Here is a 21,761-nt window from a genome sequence, read left to right as displayed (position 1 = left end):
TGGTGATCCGCCCGTCTCGGCCTCCCAAAGTGCTGGGATTACAGGCTTGAGCCACCGCGCCCGGCCTCAAGTTGTTTTTGTCTGTTTGTTGCTATAAAGGAATATCTGAGGCCAAGTAATGTATAAAGAAAGGCAATACTGTAAAGAAGTATGGGACCAGCGTCTGCGTCTGATGAGGGCCTCATACTACTTCTACTCATGGGAGAAAGCAGACAGAAGCAGATTATGTGCAGAGAGGGAGAGAGAGAAAAGGAGGTACCAGGCTCTTTTAAACAGCCAGTTCTTAAAGAAACTATAAATGAGAAATCACTCACACCAAGCCATTCATGAGGGATCTGCCCCCATTATCCAAACATCTCCCAACAGGCCCCACCTTCAACAATGGAGAATAAAGTGCAACATGAGCCTTGGCAGGGCCAAACAAACAATATCAAAACCATAGCACTAGTCAATTATAAATTCAATTTATTTTTCCTATTACAATATAATTTTACGTAGTTAAGCAGAAGTGTTTACACACACATAAATCATCAAACTGCGTTACTTATAAGACATTTATAGTTTTTAAACTAAATAATTTGTATTCAAGCAAGTACCTCATTTTGTTCTTTTAAACAATTATTTTATTCATTCTATTGCTTATATTCTGCCATGTTGTATTTCAGAATTAGTAATGTATACCTATATAATTTATTCTTAACAAAAGCTTTATGACTCTGAATTTTCAATCACAGTATTATCTAAATTGCTCCCATTGCTTCATATGAAATAAATTCAGTGATCCAGAAATGTATCTGCTTTAATTTTTCTCTTCTTATTTAAAAATGATAATATTTTGAAACGTGTTCCATAAGTCATTGAACACTATGGCACTGTGAATTTTCAACCAACTTAGAGATGTCAGACATTCTTCTTATTCATCACTGGTTTACTATAAAATCTGTTTTTCTCTTTTCTCAGAACTGAAGAGAGATCTGGCCAAAGACATAACCTCAGACACATCTGGAGATTTTCGGAACGCTTTGCTTTCTCTTGCTAAGGTACAACTCAGATACTTTAGGAAATACCTCTTGTTTTATAAAGACTAATTTCTTAGTCCATTTTGTGTTCCTATAAAGGAGTATCTGAGGCTAGGTAATTTTTAAAGATAAAAAGGTTTATTTGGCTCAGGATTCTGATGGCTAACAAGTTCAAGGTTGGGCATCTGTGTCTGGTGAGAGCCTCCGGCTGCTTCCACTCCTGACAGAAGAGGAAAGGGAGCTGCTGTGTGCAGAGACCACATGGCAAGAAAGGAAGCAAGAGAGAGAATGGGGAGGTACCAGCCTGTTTAACAACCAGCTCTTGTGGTTCTCATGAGCAAGAACTTATTTCCAGAGATGGCATTAATCTCTTCATGAGAGATCAGCCCCAGGACCCAAATACCTCCCTCTAGGCCCCACCTTTAACACTGGGGATCAAATTTCAACATGAGGTTTGGAGGGGAAGAACATCTAAAACCATCGCAGGTAAAATCTTGGATCTGAGCTCCATTTAGAAATGAGTAGTAGAATATCTTTTTCTCAAAAAATATTATTTATCTGAGGTTAAGAGAATTAAGTAAATCATGCAATTACATGCTAGAGAAGAACTTAACAATAGAATGGGATTTCTTTCAGGGTGACCGATCTGAGGACTTTGGTGTGAATGAAGACTTGGCTGATTCAGATGCCAGGGTAAGGAAGTGCTTACAAAATACTGCTGTAGTCCATCTTCCTACCTTAGGTGGGGCTACCACATGATGCCCTGTGAAAGCAAATCTAAGATCTCCTGAGAGACCAATGGCTTCTTAATGTTCATTGCCTGAATGAGACATGACTTTCTGTAGCCCAAAAGAGAAAAAAATGTAGTCTTTGTAAGTTTTCAATATCTCTCATTATTCATAAAACCAGAGAGAACTAAAGAAGGACAATGCAAATTTGATTTGTCATTCACAAGAACTGTTTGTTAAAAAAAACTCTGACCTTTCATTGAACTAAGAATAAGAAAGGGAAATGTAATTTTTTTATTATGTGCAATGGAAAGAGTAAGCATACTTAACATTATTTTTAACAGAGAACTTTGGAATGGTTTATAGATGTCGATTTATATTGTTAAAATATTACTGCAATGATAAGAGTATAGGATAAATTATAATAATATATACTTTCTAACATATTGTTTTATATAGTTTCAGTGACATTGCTGGTTATTTATATGCAAAACCACTGGCAACATAAGAAAAATCATACCATTTTAGAGTCTGGAATTTCCATTTAAAGCAGACAACTAATGTTTGCATTATGCCTTCTCACGGAACAGTATTCTCTAGAGAATTCATTACAATGCTTCACTAAGGATAGAGATTTCTTTGTGTACCCCCATCCACTTCTGCTATACCAGTACATTATCATGCACATAATTGGCACTCATGAACTTTTTGTTCAATAAATGCATACATATCAGATCAATTTGCTTGAAAAGTGCAAAATAACTTTTTACATACATTGGAGGTTTTATCATTTCAATAGAAATTGTTCAAGCATATTAAAGAACAAGAGTTAGCATTTAAATAATTGCCCATAATAAAAAATTCTTATTTGCTTTTGACATTTCTGAATTTGCTTTCCATTTTAAGACTATCAGGGTTCTTAATATATATTTATGGAGGCTACATGGATTAGTGTGACCCAAGAGAATGATGGTAGTTAACATTTCAAAATTAATAGAGACTGCTTGTGACAAATAGGGCAGAGATCATATTTTTCATATATAAAAGAAAAAAATCTGTAATTTAGTAAGGTTGAAATGTTTGTCTAGGATTATATGGCTTTGAAATTGCAGAGTCAGAATTTGAATTCAGAAATTCTAACATCAAAATGCAAGGTCCAGGTTATGGTTGAATTATTGATTTATAAGTAACATTTGCTGATAATTACTTTGAACAACAGAGTAAAAAATCTTTTTAGAGATCCCCTTGGAGTTGTCTTGCTATAGAGCATAATCTTAAAGCAATTTAGTTCAGCAAACATTTATTCTGCAAACATATATTCAGTCTCTAGTGTTTACAAGGCACCTTGAGAGAAACTGTGGGAGATATTTGACAAACAAAATAAGGTCCCTATCTTTAAAGAACTTGCAATCTTATTGTTGACTACTCTGATTGTATTGGGCACAAAGCGACTGCCTAGATAATCTTTGAGAAGGTCTAACATTATTGTGCAGATATCATTTCAGCAGATAGTGAAGTGTTTACTTTTGTGTTTCTTGACAGGCCTTGTATGAAGCAGGAGAAAGGAGAAAGGGGACAGACGTAAACGTGTTCAATACCATCCTTACCACCAGAAGCTATCCACATCTTCGCAGAGGTAACAATAAATTTTTTTTTCTGGAATCTGTTTATGGAAGATGCAATTTTCTTCTTTGAGAATAAATAAGAGAAAGTAAAAACAGAACCCTTTATCAGTATCTCTTCTGTATCAAACAGATATAGCGTTCCTAACTCGTTATTTGTCCATTTGTCCAATTTTGTACAGCCACTACTTTATAATATTTAATACATTTTGTGACTTGGGCATGTGGAACATCATTTTGTTATTTTCACTGCTTTTACTCCCCTGAAAGATTTGGAATATATTTGGGAAAAGACATGCATAACAGAACAAATGAAATTAGTATGAAGAAAAACAAAACAAAACAAAAAAAACCCTTACAGCTAAATGAAGAAAGAAATATGTAGGTGCTTTGGAAAAACAACAAGACAAAACTCAGAAAAAGGCCTGGCATTTGAGTGCAAGATTTAGCTCTGAGCCTCTTGGAATCCAAGGCAATGGAAAAGTCGTGATGATTACCAAAGTTCATCATCTTATAATAGTATACTGATTTCTACTGTTCAATGTAAGAGAAACTTAGTGCACAGGTTTTTATATAAGGGAAGATCCATTTGCTGTGGCTCTTAGAACTGCTGTAGGAAGTGCTACGGTTGTCAATCACATGCCATTTCTAATAACTGTCAACGCTTGCAAACACTTCCCCAAAATATACAGGAATACCAAAATGGCCATGTGAGTTACATTCCTAGGAGAGGATTAAGTATTCATGCTATGATTAATTGTGTATATTGCTTTAAAAGTTGTAGCCAAAGTTGTTATTCTAAAAAATTCTTTGAGTCAGTGGCCTTGATTTTGCTAACGTTTTCTAAAGAAAAGGATGTTTTGTATGTATCTTAGTTTAAATTTAATATTCAGTGTTTCAGAAATACACCAAGTACAGTAAGCATGACATGAACAAAGTTCTGGACCTGGAGTTGAAAGGTGACATTGAAAAATGCCTCACAGCTATCGGTATGTAGTCCTGCAGTTGAAAGAGTTTTCTAACTAGAAATTGTATTTTCAATGCTATCCTATACTTAACAACAACAACAGCAACAAAACCAATAAAAGAAAACAAAAAACAACCAGAAGTAGTGCATCTGTTTCAACTGAAGCAACCTAAAAGATTGGCAAAGTACGATAACCTTAATAACAACAGATATTATTCCCCTTTTCAAAAATATGGAGAGATAGACTATACTTACTGAGCAACTACTTATATCAAGCAATGTACCAGGCTGGGCACACACCACAGAGGCAATTCAGAATGGTCATTGAGAGCACAGGATCTGGAAACAGATAAATATTACTTCAAGTCCTGGTCTACTGCTTGTTAATTGTACAATCTTGGGCACGTCCAGGAAAGTCTGGTTCAGTCAGTCTGAGCTGGCTTCTAAAAATCAGTACTTTTTAAAGATTTCCCAGGTTATTCAGAAAGCCATCAGGGTTGGGGAACCTATGTTCTCAAACAGTGTTTCTCACACATGACTACGCACTTGAATCCCCTGGAGAGCTTGTTAAAATGCAGATTCTGATTCCCCAGGTCTGCGGTGGAGCTTAGATTCTGCTTTTCTGACAGAGCTCCCCATTGATGCCAATGCTGTTGGTCCATAGATCCCAACAAGATGAAGAACACTATGAATTGACATGTGCTAGTATTATTTGGGTTCTGCTTTATATTTAAGCCCATCCTATCCCAGAGTGTTTTATTTATTTATTCGTGTATTTTTACCTATTTGTTTGTGCAACTCTTATTTTAGATGCAGAGGTGCATGTGCAGGTTTGTTCCATGGGTGTACTGCACTCAGGTAGTGAGCAAAGTACCCAATAAGTAGCTTTTTGACCCATGTCCCCTCTCTCCCTGCCCTCTCTCATAGTCTGCAGTGTCTGTTGTTCACAGAATGTTCTTTTTAAATGTTCTTATAGTAACATAAATAAAGTACTTATATACTTATATAGCCTTTAACACCTAGCGGTTTCTCCATTTCCAAGGAGAATATATGCAGAATAGCACTAACTACTGAAATTGCTGTTGAAATGTATTTAAGGTAATAAAAAATTGGTCATCAGGGGAGAGAATATTCAAAACCACCATCTAGAGTGTCACAAATATCTTCTCATAAGTTAACTGCCCTACACTGGGAGATGACAGGTGAAGAATGGTGATGAGGGATAGAATCCTGTTGGCAAAATTCTACATTTCCTGTTTCTTTCATATGCATATTTCATTTTTTCATGGTAAATACATCAACTAAAATTTTCTTCTCTTACAGTGAAGTGTGCCACAAGCAAACCAGCTTTCTTTGCAGAGAAACTTCATCAGGCCATGAAAGTACGTACCATTCTACTTATATGCCCTGCTTAGAGGAAGAATTATTTGTAGAAAGAACAGAAAACCTCATATTGTTTGAAAATCACACATTTAATATCTTCCCATTAAAGAGAATCATTGTTCTATTCAATGGAAGAGGTAATACATTACCTTCTTAGAATAAACTTCTGTTAGATTAGGTCCCTTTTGTTTACAGGTGAGATTGTAAAGTGAGCCTGGTAAGTGAATTATGGCTCACTTGTGATTTGCTTAAAACCTGTGTGACCACGAGAAAGGTGATATACTTTCTTTTTTAATGTGTAATTTTAGTGGCCTACTTCCTCTATGGTTGTGAGTTTTATAATCTCCCACTTTATGAGTCTGAATTATCGTTTTTATTACTCTGTCTTTCATGCCACAGATTAATAGTTGACTCTTTTGAAATGTCATTCTATGATTAAGGATGTAGAAAGATGTATTTGAGATCAGCTATGTCACTTTAACTTTACTCTCTGACATGCATGGTATTATACAAGGTGCCATTTCTGTACTGATAGTTTGAGCCCATAAATGAAGAGTTATGACGTTATCTTCGTTTTTTCTTTGCAGCTGCAAAATAAAGAGGTTTTCAGAGAGAGAGAAAGAGAGAAAGATCTAACTATTTGAATAATATGAAGGAGCATCTATGAAATGATAGACATGCTAGGTACTGCTCTGTAGTGGTTAGCATAGTTGCTGCCCCCTTTCTGTGGTACTCTAGTGTGATATTTCGTTGGGTAATGATGAACACCTGGTGCCACGGAAGAGCAAAGTGGGACATATACTCCAGACTCTGGAAATTCATATAGCATTGCTGTCAGCTAAACTAAGACCTGAAGTTTGAATAGAAATGAGCCAGATGAGAGCAAGAGTGGAAGAGATGGGGGATAAAGCAAGGGTGATCCAAGAGGAGGAAGTAACCCACACACAGGCTTGAAGGCAAAAGGTAACAGAACCTTTTCAAGACAGTAAGTATAGAGTGAAGGTGCACAGTGGAAGAGATGGTAGAATTAGGCAGGATATTGTAAGTCCTGAAAAGAATTAGGCAGGATATCGTAAGCCCTGATTAGTTTCTATCCTAAGAGCAACAGAAGATCACTGACAGTGTTTTAAATAGATAGATTAGATTATTAGATTTGCAGTTTAGAAGTTCCCTTTATTTGTAATTATTGAACAGTGTAGAGACTGGATGGTGAGAGACGAGTTAGGAAGTTGTGACGTCTCTTTATACCTACTGCTAATGTAGAGGATTGTTTATTTTCATTTCATTACCATTTGTGTAAGGGGTGTGTGTGTGTGTGTGTGTGTGTATGTATAGCTAGTTTCTCTATAGAAATTATATGGAAGAGTAAGAAGCCTTCACTTTAAAATTCATGTTCTTTAATGAGAGCATATTCTGAATATAAGAGATACTTACCATCATTTGTTTTCTCCAGGGTGCTGGAACTCGCCATAAGGCATTGATCAGGATTATGGTTTCACGTTCTGAAATTGACATGAATGATATCAAAGCATTCTATCAGAAGATGTATGGTATCTCCCTTTGCCAAGCCATCCTGGTATGTTGTGATTCCTCTAATGCCATCCCCACAAATGAAAGTTCTTTTTGCAAGATCTTCAAAGAGAAGAATTGACTTATTGTATCTATAAATTTACTATGTAAGATTAATTTAATATAGTATGGTGTATACTTCATGAGTAAATTGAACTTTCACTGGTAAAATCTACTAGTGAGTTCTCTACTGAAATACATTTTTCAACCAAAGTCATGGAAACATTTAGTTTCTCATGCATAAATTCAGAAAGCAAAATATTCTAGTGTTCCCTCTAAAGTAGATAGACATTATGGTTTATTTTGCTATTAATATTGGTCAGAGGACTAGAAACTTCTTATTCAAAATATTTATCTTAATTTTATCACACGTAAAATGTTTAAAACTTATGCTCAAGTTATCTCATAAGAATGTTTAAAAAAATATGACAAAGAGCAGTCAAGGGTTTTGGACTTATTGAAAGGTAGATAACTATTTAAATTTAATTAATTATTCATATTGGATAACTAAAATCTACCCAGAAAACGTGAGAAAATTACAGGCACTATACGTTTCTCTTCTTCTAGTGAGTGAATCAGGTATTTCCTCACATAGGATATGAGATTATATTGTGTTATACTTATTTAATTCTGTGTGATATTTCATTCATAGAAAATAATGGCACTAATATAAAACATAATTAATTCAGAGAAGTTTGTAATCTCAGTCTTGAAGGCTATTGCTTTTTTATGCAATGATCAAAAAATGTCAGTTATCTGTTGTACATATTGTTTAATTAAATGAATGGTAATGTATAATCTCATCTACAGCTAAGTCTAAAAATAATTCTTGTATAATTAAAAAAATTAGAGTAATTATGGTTTCAAGTAACATACTTTACTTGTGAATCAACAGGATGAAACCAAGGGAGATTATGAAAAGATCCTGGTGGCTCTTTGTGGAGGAAACTAAACATTCCCTTGATGGTCTCAAGTTATGATCAGAAGACTTTAATTATATATTTTCATCCTATAAGCTTAAATAGGAAAGTTTCTTCAACAGGATTACAGTGTAGCTACCTATATGCTGAAAAATATAGTCTATAAATCATTTTTATATTGTAACTCTGTATAATAGAGATAAGTTCCTTTTTTAAAAATGTTTACCCCAAACCATAAAACCCTATATAAGTTGTTTTAGTAACAATACATGAAAAAGATGTCTATGTAGCTGAAAATAAAATGACATTACAAGACAATTGGTGTGTCATTGACTCTTGTATTTTGATTTTTTTAATGTGTAATTCAGTGGTTTAATTTGACATTAAGTGATAGGAGCCTGAATCCTACCTTATAATTATTTAATGAAATAGAGTTCACATTCTGAATTGAATAAAATAGTTATAGCTTTTGACTAGGGACACTACATTTTATCATCTGTGTACAGACTATTGAGATGGTGTCTCTGTATAATAAATTTATTGCACTAGCATTATAACAATTTGATACAGTCTATATTTCATTAACTAGTATAAAGATGAAATGGCAATATTTGTAAAAAGTTCTCATGTTTGTTTCATGGTAATTTTACATTTATTTTTTCTAAGAAACTGCCAAATTGTTTTCCTGAGTGGTAATACTATTCCATTTTACCACCATAATCTAACATTGGTTCAGTTTCTCCACATCCTTGTCAGCATTTGAAGTTGTCACTATTTTGTATTTTTAGCATTGCTATTTATTTATTTTGAGACAGAGCCTCTCTTTGTTGCCCAGGCTGGAGCACACTGGCGTGATCTCGGCTCACTGCAACCTCCATCTCCCAGGTTCAAGTGATTCTCCTGCCTCAGCCTCCCGAGTAGCTGGGATTACAGGCATCCACCACTGCACCCAGTTTTTCGTATTTTTAGTAGAGATGGAGTTTCGCCATGTTGGTCAGGCTGGCCTCAACTCCTGACCTCAGGTGATCCACCTCCCCCGGCCTCCCAAAGTGCTGGGATTATAAGCATGAGCCACCTTGCCCAGCGCTTATTTTTTATTTATTGTCGAATTTTGAAAATTCTTTATACATTCTAGATATTAGTCCATCAGATATGTGGTTTGCAAATATTCTGTGGTAGTCTATAGCTTTTCTTTTCATCCTCTTAGCAGGTTCTTTTACAGTGTAAACCTTTTCAATTTTAATGAGATCCAATTTATTATTTCTTTTCCTTTTATAGTTGTACTTTTGATGTCATGTCTACAAGTTCTTTAACCCTTGGCTTTAATAATTCAGGTTTTTTGCTAAAAATTTTATGGTTTTACATTTTACATGTAAATTTGTGATCCATTTTGAGTTGATTTTTGTATAAAGGGAGAGACTTAGGTCTGGTTCTTTTTTTGCTGGCGTCGTTATAAATGTCCAATTGCACCTGCACCATTTGTTGTTGGTTGAAAAGGCTATCCTTTGTTAACTTGCTTTTGCACTTTTGTCAAAAACAATTGGACATATTTGTGTTGGTCTTTCTTTAATTTTTGATATTTATGTTGAATGAAAATATAAGACCTTGCAATTTCTCATTCTCTAAGAACAGATTATAGATACCAATTTAGTCACGCTGTTTATTTCAAGGAGAGCATCAGCCATGGTACGAGCTCTTTTTTAAAAAGACAATGGGAAGAGTTACTTTCCCGTGAGCATCTTCTTACCAGGTAAAGCTGGATAAAGGTGGTAACAACTTATTCATCCTCAAAAGACCTGGGTTGCGGGAGGCAGCACTTCCAGTGAGCTGAGATCGAGTCACTGCACACCACTCTGGGCAACAGAGAAGACTCCGTCTCAAAAAAAAAAATAGACTTGGGTTGGCCATGGGATATTCTGATCACCCTGAGATGCATTCAGAGTTAACCCTCCTTCACCTGCTTGTAGCTTGTCTTGATCATTGACCTTAACTTTCTGCTACACACACCTGTCCTGCATATAATGTGTTATAGTCACGATTACTTGGTGCACAGCATACTGGCAAATGGGTTGACAGATGTGCTACCTCTTTTGGCCGTGGATTTTATTATATACTATATTGCCTTTTTATGCTTGATTTGGAAGAAGTACCTATGTGGCAAATCAGAGGGAACCTGGAGCTGTTATATCAAGGCAGGATGAAGTAATCAAGATACTTTTGTCAGCACTATTCTAATAATTGGGGACAGGTGTTTGTTGTTGTTGTTGTCGTTGTTTTATTTTTGAGATGGAGTCTTGCTCTTGTTGCCCAGGCTGGAGTGCAATGGCACAATCTCAGCTCATTACAACCTCCGCCTCCCAGGCTTAAGTGATTCTCTTGCCTCAGCTCCAGGGTAGCTGGGATTACAGGCAAACACCACCACGCCTGGCTAATTTTTGTATTTTTAGTAGAAATGGGGTTTCACCATGTTGATCAGGCTGGTTTTGAACTCCTGACCTTAGGTGATCTGTCCACCTCGTCCTCCCAAAGTGCTGGGATTACAGGCATGAGCCACCACACCCTGCCGAAAGTTTTGCCCGTCAGTAAGAGAGCTACTTTGTTAAGATTGCATCCCCACCTCTTCCGACTTCCAATTAATTTTAAAGAAACTGCTTGAGCTGTTTACTTTCTCTGTGCCCTTCTTTCCCTCCCTGCTCATGATTTGCTCTTTTCTGTTCTGCTCTGAAATGTGACTTCTGAAGGCTTTATCATGCAGGTTCTCTTGCCTTCTGATTTCCGGCTGAATTCAGCTTACTGAAGAACCTGGCAGGAGATGGGAGATGAGGCGGAGGTACTCCTGCTCCCTCCCTGAGTCTAAAGACTGATTAACATTTGTGTTCTTCTACAATCACAACTTCCATTAGGTGTCACCTTGTCTGAGGTTCTAGCTCTCAACTATTTCCTCTCCTTGCCCTTTGGACTTGGGATTCCTGCTGCTGCTGGTCCGTGGATACTGCAATATTGCATGTGGGTTCTCTTAACTTGCCCACACGTCTAAGGAAGTACACCTTGGTACTCTCTTAATTAAAACACTCCTCAAATGTCCAGCTTGTTATACTAGCCATTTCCTTCTAGGACCCTGTCTGATATACCTTCTGAAAGTGCTAAACTTACTTACTTTATCAAAACTACTTGGAAGGCTCCTGAATAAATTCCAGACATGGTGATAGGTAAGTGGATACACAAACGAATAGTAGAGCCACCTCAGTAAGTAGCAGTAAAAAGCAAAATTTTGGACAATAAAAATATATAGCTTTCCATAATACATGGGAAAAAATGGTAAGGTGAATTTCACTAAGATTAAAAACTTCTTTGCAAATACACTATTATGAGATCAAAAAGATAAACTACAGACCTGGAGAAAATTTTTGCAAGACAAGTATCTGATAGAGAACTGATATACAAAAACATAAAAAAACCTCTAAAGACTGAACAGTAAAAAAAAAGGTAAAAAATTTAAAAAATAAGCAAAAGATGTGAACAGGTAACTCATTAAAGAAGATGTAAAGATGGTAAATAAGTATATGAAAATATGTTAAACTTCATATACCATTAGAGAATTGCAAATTAAAACAATAAGACACCACTACACTCCTATTAGAATGACTAAAATCCATTCTATGTCAAGCAGCAGAAACTCTCCTTCATTCCTGGTGTGAATGCAAAATGGCACAGCCACTTTGGAAGACAATTTGGCATTTCTTTTTTTTTTTTTTTACAAAGCTAAACATGGTCTTACATCATCCAGCAATCATGCTCCTAGGTATTTATGCAAACAAGTTGAAAATTTATGTCCACAAGCAAGAATCCTGCACATAAACGATTATAGCAGGGTTACTCGTCATTTCCAAAACTTAGAAGCAACCAAGATGTCTTTCAAAAGGTGAGTGAATGAACAAACTGGGTACATTCAAATAGTAGAATACTATTCAATAATAAAAGGAAATGAGCCATCAAGCAGAACACATGGAATAATCTTAAACACACACTGCTGAGTGAAAGAGGCCAGTTTGAAAGTCTACATACTACATGATTCCAACTCTATAAACACTGAAAATACTGAAAAAGACAAAACTATGGAGACAGTAACAAGATTAATGATTTTCAGGGGTTAGGTTGAGGAATGGAGGGATAAATAAGTGGAGCACAGAACAGTTTTAGGGCAATGAAGCTATTCTGTATGATGCTATAATGGTAGATACATGACAGTTACACATTTCTAAGAACCTGTAGAACTGTACAATGCAGAGTGAATCTTATATAAACTACGGATATTGGTTAATAATGATGTATCAAGGGAAAAATAAGGGAGAGATAGAAAGGGTGTATGGAGACTCTAATTTCTGGGAAATTTTTCTGTAAACCTAAAACTGCTCTATAAAAATAAAGTCTATTAAAAATAGTTCTCTAATTGTAAAGCTCATAATATAGCCAAGGAGAAAAAAACTATGCAAAAGATGATGGTATAATGTAATAAGGGTAATATATAGGCACATATAATATATAGGCACATACGAAGTGCTTTGGTAAATCAAGAGAGAGTAATGGAATCAGGAAAGGCTACAAAATAGCAAAACCCTGATTGGCTAGTGGCATTTCATATTCCTGAATGAATTAATTATCTTTTGTATTGGGAATTAAGAACCAAGAGCTATAAATAGACGTGGTTTTACAAAAATATTATTCAGTGTTCAAATAAACCTGGGAGGGAAGTGTTATCTGCTTTTTACAAATGAAGAACCCAAAGTTTCCAGATTTCACTTAACTTGTCCAAGTTCATACAGTAGGTGAATGAATAAACACAAATTTGAACACAGGCTTTCTGACTATGGATCCGTTTCACTAAAGTTACAGGAAGAAAATTGTGAGAAGAAAGACCATAGGCATGAGGAAGAAATGAAACTAAATAAGAACGTGCTTCAGATGGCAGGTCTTGTTACAAGATACTATTATAAAATAAGTTGGTTTTGGCATGGAGTAGTGGAAACTCTGTACAAGCAGTGAGAAATCTCTTTAAAAAAATGGTAATCATGTTTTCAAATATATAAAAACCTAGGAACTATATACAAATTAAGTACTTTTTTACCCAAAAAGTAAAAATAGAAATATTGTCTTTTGCTTACAGATACAGTGAATTTTTTTTTGGCAAATCTAATAAACAAGGCCATGAAGGGCATTTGTATATTTTCCACTTTTTTGGGGGATTATCATATTCCCCTTAAATGGTTAGGTTTAAAGAAAAAAACACATGAGAGTTGTAACTGTCAAATATTAGAAAGAAATATATTTATTGCCAAGATTTAGGAGAAAAGGCTGCTCTGCTTATGGAGTAGCCATTCTTTATTTCTTCACTTTCTTGATGAACTTGCTTTCACTCTACTCAGTGGACTGGCCCTGAATTCTTTCTTGTGTGAGATCCAAGAACCCTCTCTTGGGGTCTGGATCAGGACCCTTTTCTGGTAACATCTTCCTGGTGACCATGAAGGGACTATACTGAGAAGACCCCCGACCCAAAGGAAATAGATTGCAGCACCAACTTTGAGCAAGTGGTCGGGTACATTTTACCCCAGTAAAGGATGGAATTCGGTTAGAGGCCCCACTTAGGAGAGTCTCTCCTAAGACAAAGAAGGTTAAAGTTCCCCTCCTTTTTAAAATTATTTAATTATTTATTTATTTACATATATTTTGAGACCGAGTTTCACTCTTGTCATCCAGGCTGTGCAACTTCTGCCTCCTGGGTTCAAGCGATTCTCATGCTTCAGCCTCCTGAGTAGCTGGGATTACAGGCGTGTGCTACCACACCCATCTAATTTTTGTATTTTTTAGTGGAGACAGGGCTTCTCCAGTTTGGTCAGGCTGGTGGAACTCCTGACCTCAGGTGATCCACCTGCCTTGGCCTGCCAATGTGCTAGGATTACAGCCGTGAATAAAAGGCAAGGACGTTTGACCAAACTTGGGTTTGAGGCCCAGCATAGGAAGGTTAGAGTCCTTCCTAAAATGTAGGGACTTAGAGGCCCCTCTCAGTAAAGTCCCTCTTTGTTAAAAATGGATTTGGCCCTATGGGATGCTAAACACTATTCTCTGTGGATTAATCTGCCTTGCACTATTTGCTAGTGGCTATGGGTGAAAGGACTAGGCATGTACAGGATCATGGGAAATGGGGAGCTTTTTCCTCCCCAAAGCGGGAACCTTGAGAGCTGATAGAACCCCTGGAAAAGATCCCTTCACAACTGACAAGAGACCGCCTGAACTTTTGATTCAGTGTTGCTACAATGGGTGGGTCTTTCTCTGGCCTCCCTGAGTTACTCGCCTTCCCTACCTCACCATAGGCTATGCTTTTCTCTCTCTTTCTCTCCTTTCCCTTTCCTATCTTTTCTTTAACTCAGGGCAACCATCTTTCCCAGAGATCACATGTTGAAACTTCTTTAATCCACTTTGAATGGATTAAAGATGACAGAGCCTTACCAGGGGCAGGTGTGAGCCTTGCCAGTTCAATAATGGCACTAAGCTGAGTGACTAATGTCCATGTTTCATCTCACGCACTTTGCTCTGCCCAGATGGCAGATGCTAATGTGGCTGCCCCATGCAACCCCTTGGGTGGCACCTTACAATACTGAGAAGCTTTTGTTTGTGGTTCCATAAAATGCCAGTCTCATTAGTCACTCAGCTTAGTGCCAGTACGGCATGGCTTCCATCCAGCTCTCCATCTTCTTTGGGCAGCATACTTTCCAGCACCTTCTGTATTCTCCTGCACTGGCCTTCTACAAGCCTTACTCTGTCTATGCTTCCTCCTGCCTCAAGGGCTTTGGACTTCCTCAGCCTAAACACTATATTTTTCTCATTTCATTCTTGTTAACTTTGCTAATCCTACAAATATCAGCTCAAATATCTCATAGATCCTTTTAACACTACATATCTCTGTATTATATTAAATGCCAGAGTTGTAATTTTATGGTTAAGTGATTATTTAGTTAATATTTCTCAATACAAAGAATAATATTTGCATTCTTGTAGAATACAAACAGCTTGTTTGCATAGACTATTTCTTTTGTTTTTTGTTTTTTTTTGAGACGGAGTCTCACCTGTGGCCCAGGCTGGAGTGCAGTGGTGCGATCTCAGCTCACTGCAAGCTCTGCCTCCCGGGTTCACGCCATTCTCCTGCCTCAGCCTCCCGAGTAGCTGGGACTACAGGTGCCCGCCACCAAGCCCGGCTAATTTTTTGTATTTTTAGTAGAGACGGGGTTTCACCGTTTTAGCCAGGACAGTCTCGATCTCCTGACCTCGTGATCCACCCGTCTCGGCCTCCCAAAGTGCTGGGATTACAGGCTTGAGCCACCGCGCCCGGCTGCATAGACTATTTCTTTTCTTTCTTCTTTTTTTGCCTTTTATTGTATTGCTATTGTCTGGTATAATAGCTAGTACTTAGTACAATGATGACCAAAAATGATAGCTTGTACTATTACATGTTAGTTCAAAGTGCTTACTTTTTACTGCTAAGGCATTTGGTGGACATTAAGAATTATACTCAAATACCAAATATACAAGAATACAGCACTGCATTGTCATATGGTCTCTGTAGCTCTCTTTTCTTGGTTAGTCCAACACGCTGGAGGAAAGATCCATTCTAGAGAAGCCACCAGGGCCACAACTGCAGCAGGAAAGTTGCTTTACATCAAGGACTAGTATGCTTCTATAAGATCCCTTAGGGATGGAGTGTTTCTACCATTTCAACATAGCCCCAGCTGACAGGGAGCATTTGTTTTCAGCATTTTGTTTTTTTGCTAATCATAAGATGAGCTGAATGAACATCATTGCTAAACTCTATTGAAGGTCTGGGCATAGACAAGATCCAGACTGATGTGAGACAGATTGAGAGCAAAATAGGACCAGAAAGATCAGGAGAGCACCATGGGAGCATCATGGACACAGTTTTCTTCTGGTCCTCTGGAATATCCCTTTTACATTCCCTTGAACACTGGGTTTAAAGAATCATTAATCTAACACTACTATTTCTACAACTCCTTCAATACTATATGTGTTACCTATATCTGCTGTTTGGTCTACGTTCCTTCATTCTTCCACATTCACAAACCAAAGATTAGGCTTTCTGTAAACTGAAAGTTGTATTGTTATTTATGTATTCATTGTAACAAACAAAGAGCTCTGGGAATGAATGTTATTAGCTAAGCAAAGCTGTTTCACCTTCTATTTGTTGAATGAAATTTGTCTTTTTTTTTTAATCTAGTGACATCTAATCGAAACCTGTATTGTCTTTCAATTTATAGAAACATGAATACTTTTATAAAAACATTCAAAATGCTTTCTTACAGGATATCTGATAATTTGAGAAAATAATTTAGGTACTTAGCCAAAAATTTTATACAGTTCTAAAAGTGATGACTAAGTGGCTCCTTAAACTAATCCTTTTACTTGGAAACAAAGCCAGGTGATTATGTGAGTATGCTGATATGAAGTAATAGGCCTCTAAAAGCTGAAATGTGAGGAGTAGCAGTTGAGTCCTTGGTTGCAAGCAAGAGAAACTGATGAGCGAACTTATGAAAGAGGAACTTATAGAAGCATATAAGAGTGTTAAAGAACTCATAATGGGTGTAGGATTGGAAGCCCAGGTTGAGAACTAGGCAAGAAATGTGGGAGTTATGAAGTACAAGAAGCAGAGGGAAACAAACGTACAGCCACTTTCTCATTGCTCAAACATCCTAATCAGGAGCCCACCACTCTGCTGTCACCAAGACCTCTGCAGGGGAATATATGCAAATCTTTCTCTTCCTGACAGGTGGTTCTGGCTAGAGGAATCACTTGCAATTGCAGTCAAATGGTGGCTGAAGCTGGAAAAATGGAAGATGGAGCAGCTCAGGGCTGGCCAGGCATCTCTTTCTTTATATAATAATCTCAGGGCTTGTCCAAGGAGATTAGATTCAGCGTCCTCCCTGCATGACAGTCTCAGGGAAGTAAGCCCACTGAGGCAGCAGCCCAGGGCTCCAATACAAGTGTTCCAGCTACGGAGGCAGATGCTACACTGTCTTCTACCACCTAGTGTCACAAATTACAAATGATTCCTGTCACATTCTTTTGGTTACAAGCAAGTTACAGGCTCAGTTTCAAAGCAACACTAATTAGATTCCACCTCTCAAAGGGTGAGTAGTGAGATCCTAGATGATTTGGAGAAGAGCAGAGAGACCGTTGCAACCATTTAGAGGAAACACTATTATCCCTGTATAAAGGACAACAATATATTTAATCACATTCCTTGTACTTCATTTGCAATATCTTCCATAGACTGGCTATGAAAATTCATAGATTATCATTACTTTCAAAAAGAAAGCCAAGGTTCTCGTATGCTTATTATTTTAACCCAAGAAATAACCGCCTTCAGCAATATTTTCGGGGGAGGGGATGCTGACAAGCCGTGCTTGATGTATTAGCTACATTGTGCTGAAGATTATACTCAGTAAATGAAGATTGAGATGAATCATGATTATTTTCCTTTGCAAAAGCCATGAAATATTGCTAGCCAATAAGAGGGAAAAAAACATTTGTATGTGTTTGCTAAGGATTCATTATAGTATGGGAGCAGAGTAGATAGTGACTTGGGAGCCAGAAAGATCTAAGTTTGAATCAAGCCTCCACCACTTATTGGTTAAGTGACCTCAAAGATAGTAATTGCCTCTTTTAAGTGATAGTTTCTCATCAGTGAAATACTACTACTACGACTACTACCAGCTGCTGTACAGAAGACAGAATGATCTGAGAAGGAACTTTTGGACTGGAGTTTGTGTACCAGCTACAGGCTCTGCCAGAAATACAGGAAGAGAAAGGGCTTTTAGTAACTGGAAACCCAAAATGCAGTCATGTGGAAATGATCCTTTTCTCTTAACTTCAATGGTAAAGATGTGGGAAGTTGACTCAGTAGTCAAGTGACCTGCCTGCTGAATCCTTTCTTTGGCTTTGATGTGTAAACAACATGCCTTCATACAATTATTATCATTGCTTACTTTTTGACCCTGAAGATTGACTCAGAGTTCAGTGTCTTCACAACCCTAACTCAGAATTAGGCTATGTGATTCAAATCCCAGCCTGACCCCTCACTGGCGGTGAAACTTGGCCAAGTTACGTAACTCAGTTTGCTCATCCGTAAAATAAGGATATTGAAGGTCACTATCAAAACTAAATGAGATAGTCCACATCTAGCACACAGAAAGCACTCTGTAAATACTAATACATAGTAGCTGCTGCTACTGTAAGAAGCTTGTAATGCATTTCCAACCAAGAAACCTTCCTTTAACAAGATAACGCATTATGAAATATCCTATAATATTTGAAACATTAGGTCATTTCCAGCTATTGCAAAGAAAAATATAATGAGATTTTTCACATGTAGTAAGCTAAGTTATGGGTTATATTCATTATATTCTTGTCTCACTGCAGATTAAAGTTAATAGTGTTAGTCTTTTAAGTAGTAGAAAGTTTATTTATAGGCTGTTCTTTTCCGCAAATATGGAACTACAAATGGCTCCAATGTAGGAGTAAAGAATGTGTTTGTGAAAAATAGCAGAGTAGAATGCAAAAAATTAGATATGAGAGAAAAGAAAGGAAATGAAAATGTCATTAATATATCTGCATATTAATAATTTTACTTCTTTTTTTTTTTAGGCTCCAGCTATGGAGTCTATAAAAAATTCAGGGTTAGCCCCAAGCTCTGTCATCAACCAAACAACTCATCTGGAGAGCAGACTGGTTTTGGCCAGACTAATGGAAATACACTTTTAGTCTCTTGGGTCTAACTGGAAACGATTATTGTCGTTGCATTTTCATGGAGATTGTGACCATTGGAAACTCCATGTTGGCAGAATGCAAACCAGCTGTTGATTTCAAATGCCTCAACTTTATTCTTTAACTATCTTTATCCTGTTTTATCTCTCATCTACGTACCTTTCTTTTAGATTAGTCTTTCTAAATGTATTACTATAGAAGAAAAGTATCAAAGAAGCACACACAGTATCTGTCTACATAGTCAGAGAAAACTAAATTGTATGTTAATTCTTAAGAGAGAAAGAAAGAAGAAAGGGAGGGAGAAAGAATACAAGGTTTTGGCTTGTGTGTGGTGGGATAAAAAGTTGAACTCACATCATAATTTGAAAAAAGCAAGAAAATATAGTCAAGCATGGCTACATAACTTGTGGGGACAATGCAAAATAAAAATATGGGGGCCCCTATCCAAAAATTACTAATTTCAAGAAGATGAGCGTGGATTATTAAATGAAATGTGGGGCTGTTCTGAGCATAAGACCCTGTGAGTGTGTGTGTGCAGATTGTACATCCATGAAGATGGCCTTGAATACAGTTCCTTTTTTTGCTTAAAAATAATCTATTCTCCTGAATGAATACTCATACTCAAGGAGGAGAGACATTAACTTTTATTGCCATCTGGTATGACTCTTAGTCTGATCTGATAATTTACTATTTATTTATTTATTTATATATTTAAGATTGGGTCTTGCTCTGTCACCCAGGCTGGAGGGCAGTGGCATAATCATAATTCACTGCAGCCTTTAACTCCTGGGCTCAAGCAATCCTTCCACCTGAGCCTCCTGAGTTTTGGGAACTACAGGCATGCGCCACCATGCCAAGCTAATTTTTAATTTTTTTTTTTTGAAGAGATAGGGACTCACTATGTTGCCCAGGCTGGTCTCAAACTCCTGGGTTCAAGTGATCTTCCCGCCTCAGCCTCCCGAATAGCTGGAGTTACAGGTGTGAGCCATCAGGTCAGCTCCGATAATTTACCTTTTATTATTTCTATATTTGTTTAGAAAAACAAGGCTTGGTTTTCAATTTCTCTTCCACCTCTTCCTTTCCTGGCTCACAAGTGTGTACAGGGGGACAGATATCACTGTAGAGTTTAAGGGTTGACATCTGTGACCCAGTGTCTTCTGACTCTAGTGTTTGCTTGTTAACATCTCTTATTCACTTGGGGGATCCTTGATATTGGAGGCCAAAGTCTGCAGCTGGCTAACTGGGATGTGAGGGACTGCCATTATTCCAAGACGGACTGTCATCATCAGATCTTAAATAAGGTAAGACACAAAGTTATTTTTTTTCTAGTGTATGAAAACTAGGGAGAAAGACCAGAATAACCAATGACAAAATAAAAGGATTGTACATTTGCTGTACATATAAGCTGTGATTCGTAGTAAATGTATGTCCTAGTCATATGTGATAGTTTTTCTAAAATTATTTTAAATGTATGAAAAAATCTTTATTTATACTTTCAGTGACTTTTGTAAAAATTTTTGAGATAACAAATAAAATAAAAATCTCATTTATATTTAAAAGTTACAAATTTGACTTCCTATATAAAAGAACAGTGCAGTAAAACTGTGTATTAAGTGAAGATTTTTAAAAAGCGAATACATTTTGCCCATTGTTTCTCTGTGACTTGTTTTGATGAATTTAGCAGGAAGACATTGGTGGGGCATATTATTGCTCCTTTGTACTTTAAATCTTCCTTTATTGGTTCTCTTCGGCCTTCATTTAAAACATTTAAGAATTTTCCATCTGCAAAAAATAAAAGCAAAAATAAATAGCGTCTGATCTAATATATGCCCATGGCTTCTGCTGCCACCATAAGCTAAGGACAGCATTGCCCACTTCAGTTAAGTAATGGGTAAATCATCATAAGGGCTGTTTAGTGAAAAATGACATCAAAACAGACCTGAGAGGAGGAATTTCTGATTCACTGGGTTCTTCACCAAACCATCCTACTTCTGTTGTAGGAGGTGCATATGTCTACGTGGGTGTTAAAAGGATCCTTTGAGTTTTGATTAAAGGGGGTAAGTTGTGTTATTCAGAGTGCAAAGCCTTAATAACTAAAATGCCCTATCATAACTACTCATATTTTTACAGTAAAGAATAGTATAACCTTTCTCCAATAAAATGGTGGCACAAAAATTAAGAACTGTGAAATTATTTTAAATAAAAAAACTCTGCTAGTAAATATATTTACTATAGAATGGTGATGTACTATCTTAATACTACTTGATATTAGCCAATTATTCTAGAAAAATGAGGAAAGTGTTGGAATAAAGAATGTTAGAATACTAAAGAAATTTATCTATTGTACTTTTTGTAGAACATATTTTCTGACAGAAAGAACAGAAATGAACTACAATATTTTTAACATGATTCTCATATCATGCACAAAGCTTGTAAGTTTGTCTCTAGGGATCTGTAAAAGACACAACTGTGATACAAACAGGCATAGCGTTACTAGGTTGTAATTTTTAATCTGTTGGCTTCAGTATTTCCATAGATTTCCCAAGTATGTCAGCATATTTTTTGATAAGCATTAGCTATAGTATTTGGCAGTATAATTGATAGTGATTTTAAATGTACAATTTCAACTCTTGTACACTGTTGAGGGAAATTTAAATTAATAAAGGTATTGTAAAAAACTGGTGGAGGTTCCTCAAAAACAAGAATTACCATATCATCTGAAA

General features: G+C 36.6%; 1 protein-coding gene across 2 annotated transcripts in view; it reads left to right on the top strand.

The window, feature by feature from the left end:
* Window positions 1-8,526, top strand: part of ANXA1 (annexin A1) — a 19,197-nt gene extending 10,671 nt beyond the window's left edge. For both annotated transcript variants that reach the window (XM_011947026.1, XM_011947027.1), the window contains 7 exons: window positions 961-1,040; window positions 1,656-1,712; window positions 3,290-3,383; window positions 4,263-4,358; window positions 5,660-5,718; window positions 7,173-7,295; window positions 8,184-8,526. In XM_011947026.1, coding sequence (XP_011802416.1) covers window positions 961-1,040; window positions 1,656-1,712; window positions 3,290-3,383; window positions 4,263-4,358; window positions 5,660-5,718; window positions 7,173-7,295; window positions 8,184-8,240 — 566 coding nt within the window. In that variant the 3' untranslated portion in view covers window positions 8,241-8,526. The remainder of the gene's footprint in view (window positions 1-960; window positions 1,041-1,655; window positions 1,713-3,289; window positions 3,384-4,262; window positions 4,359-5,659; window positions 5,719-7,172; window positions 7,296-8,183) is intronic.
* Window positions 8,527-21,761: the final 13,235 nt, after the last annotated feature.

This window comes from Colobus angolensis, unplaced genomic scaffold (genome assembly GCF_000951035.1).
Source record: "Colobus angolensis palliatus isolate OR3802 unplaced genomic scaffold, Cang.pa_1.0 Scaffold257, whole genome shotgun sequence".
In the NCBI taxonomy this organism is placed as follows: Eukaryota; Metazoa; Chordata; class Mammalia; order Primates; family Cercopithecidae; genus Colobus; species Colobus angolensis.
This window is presented reverse-complemented; position numbering and strand designations above follow the sequence as displayed.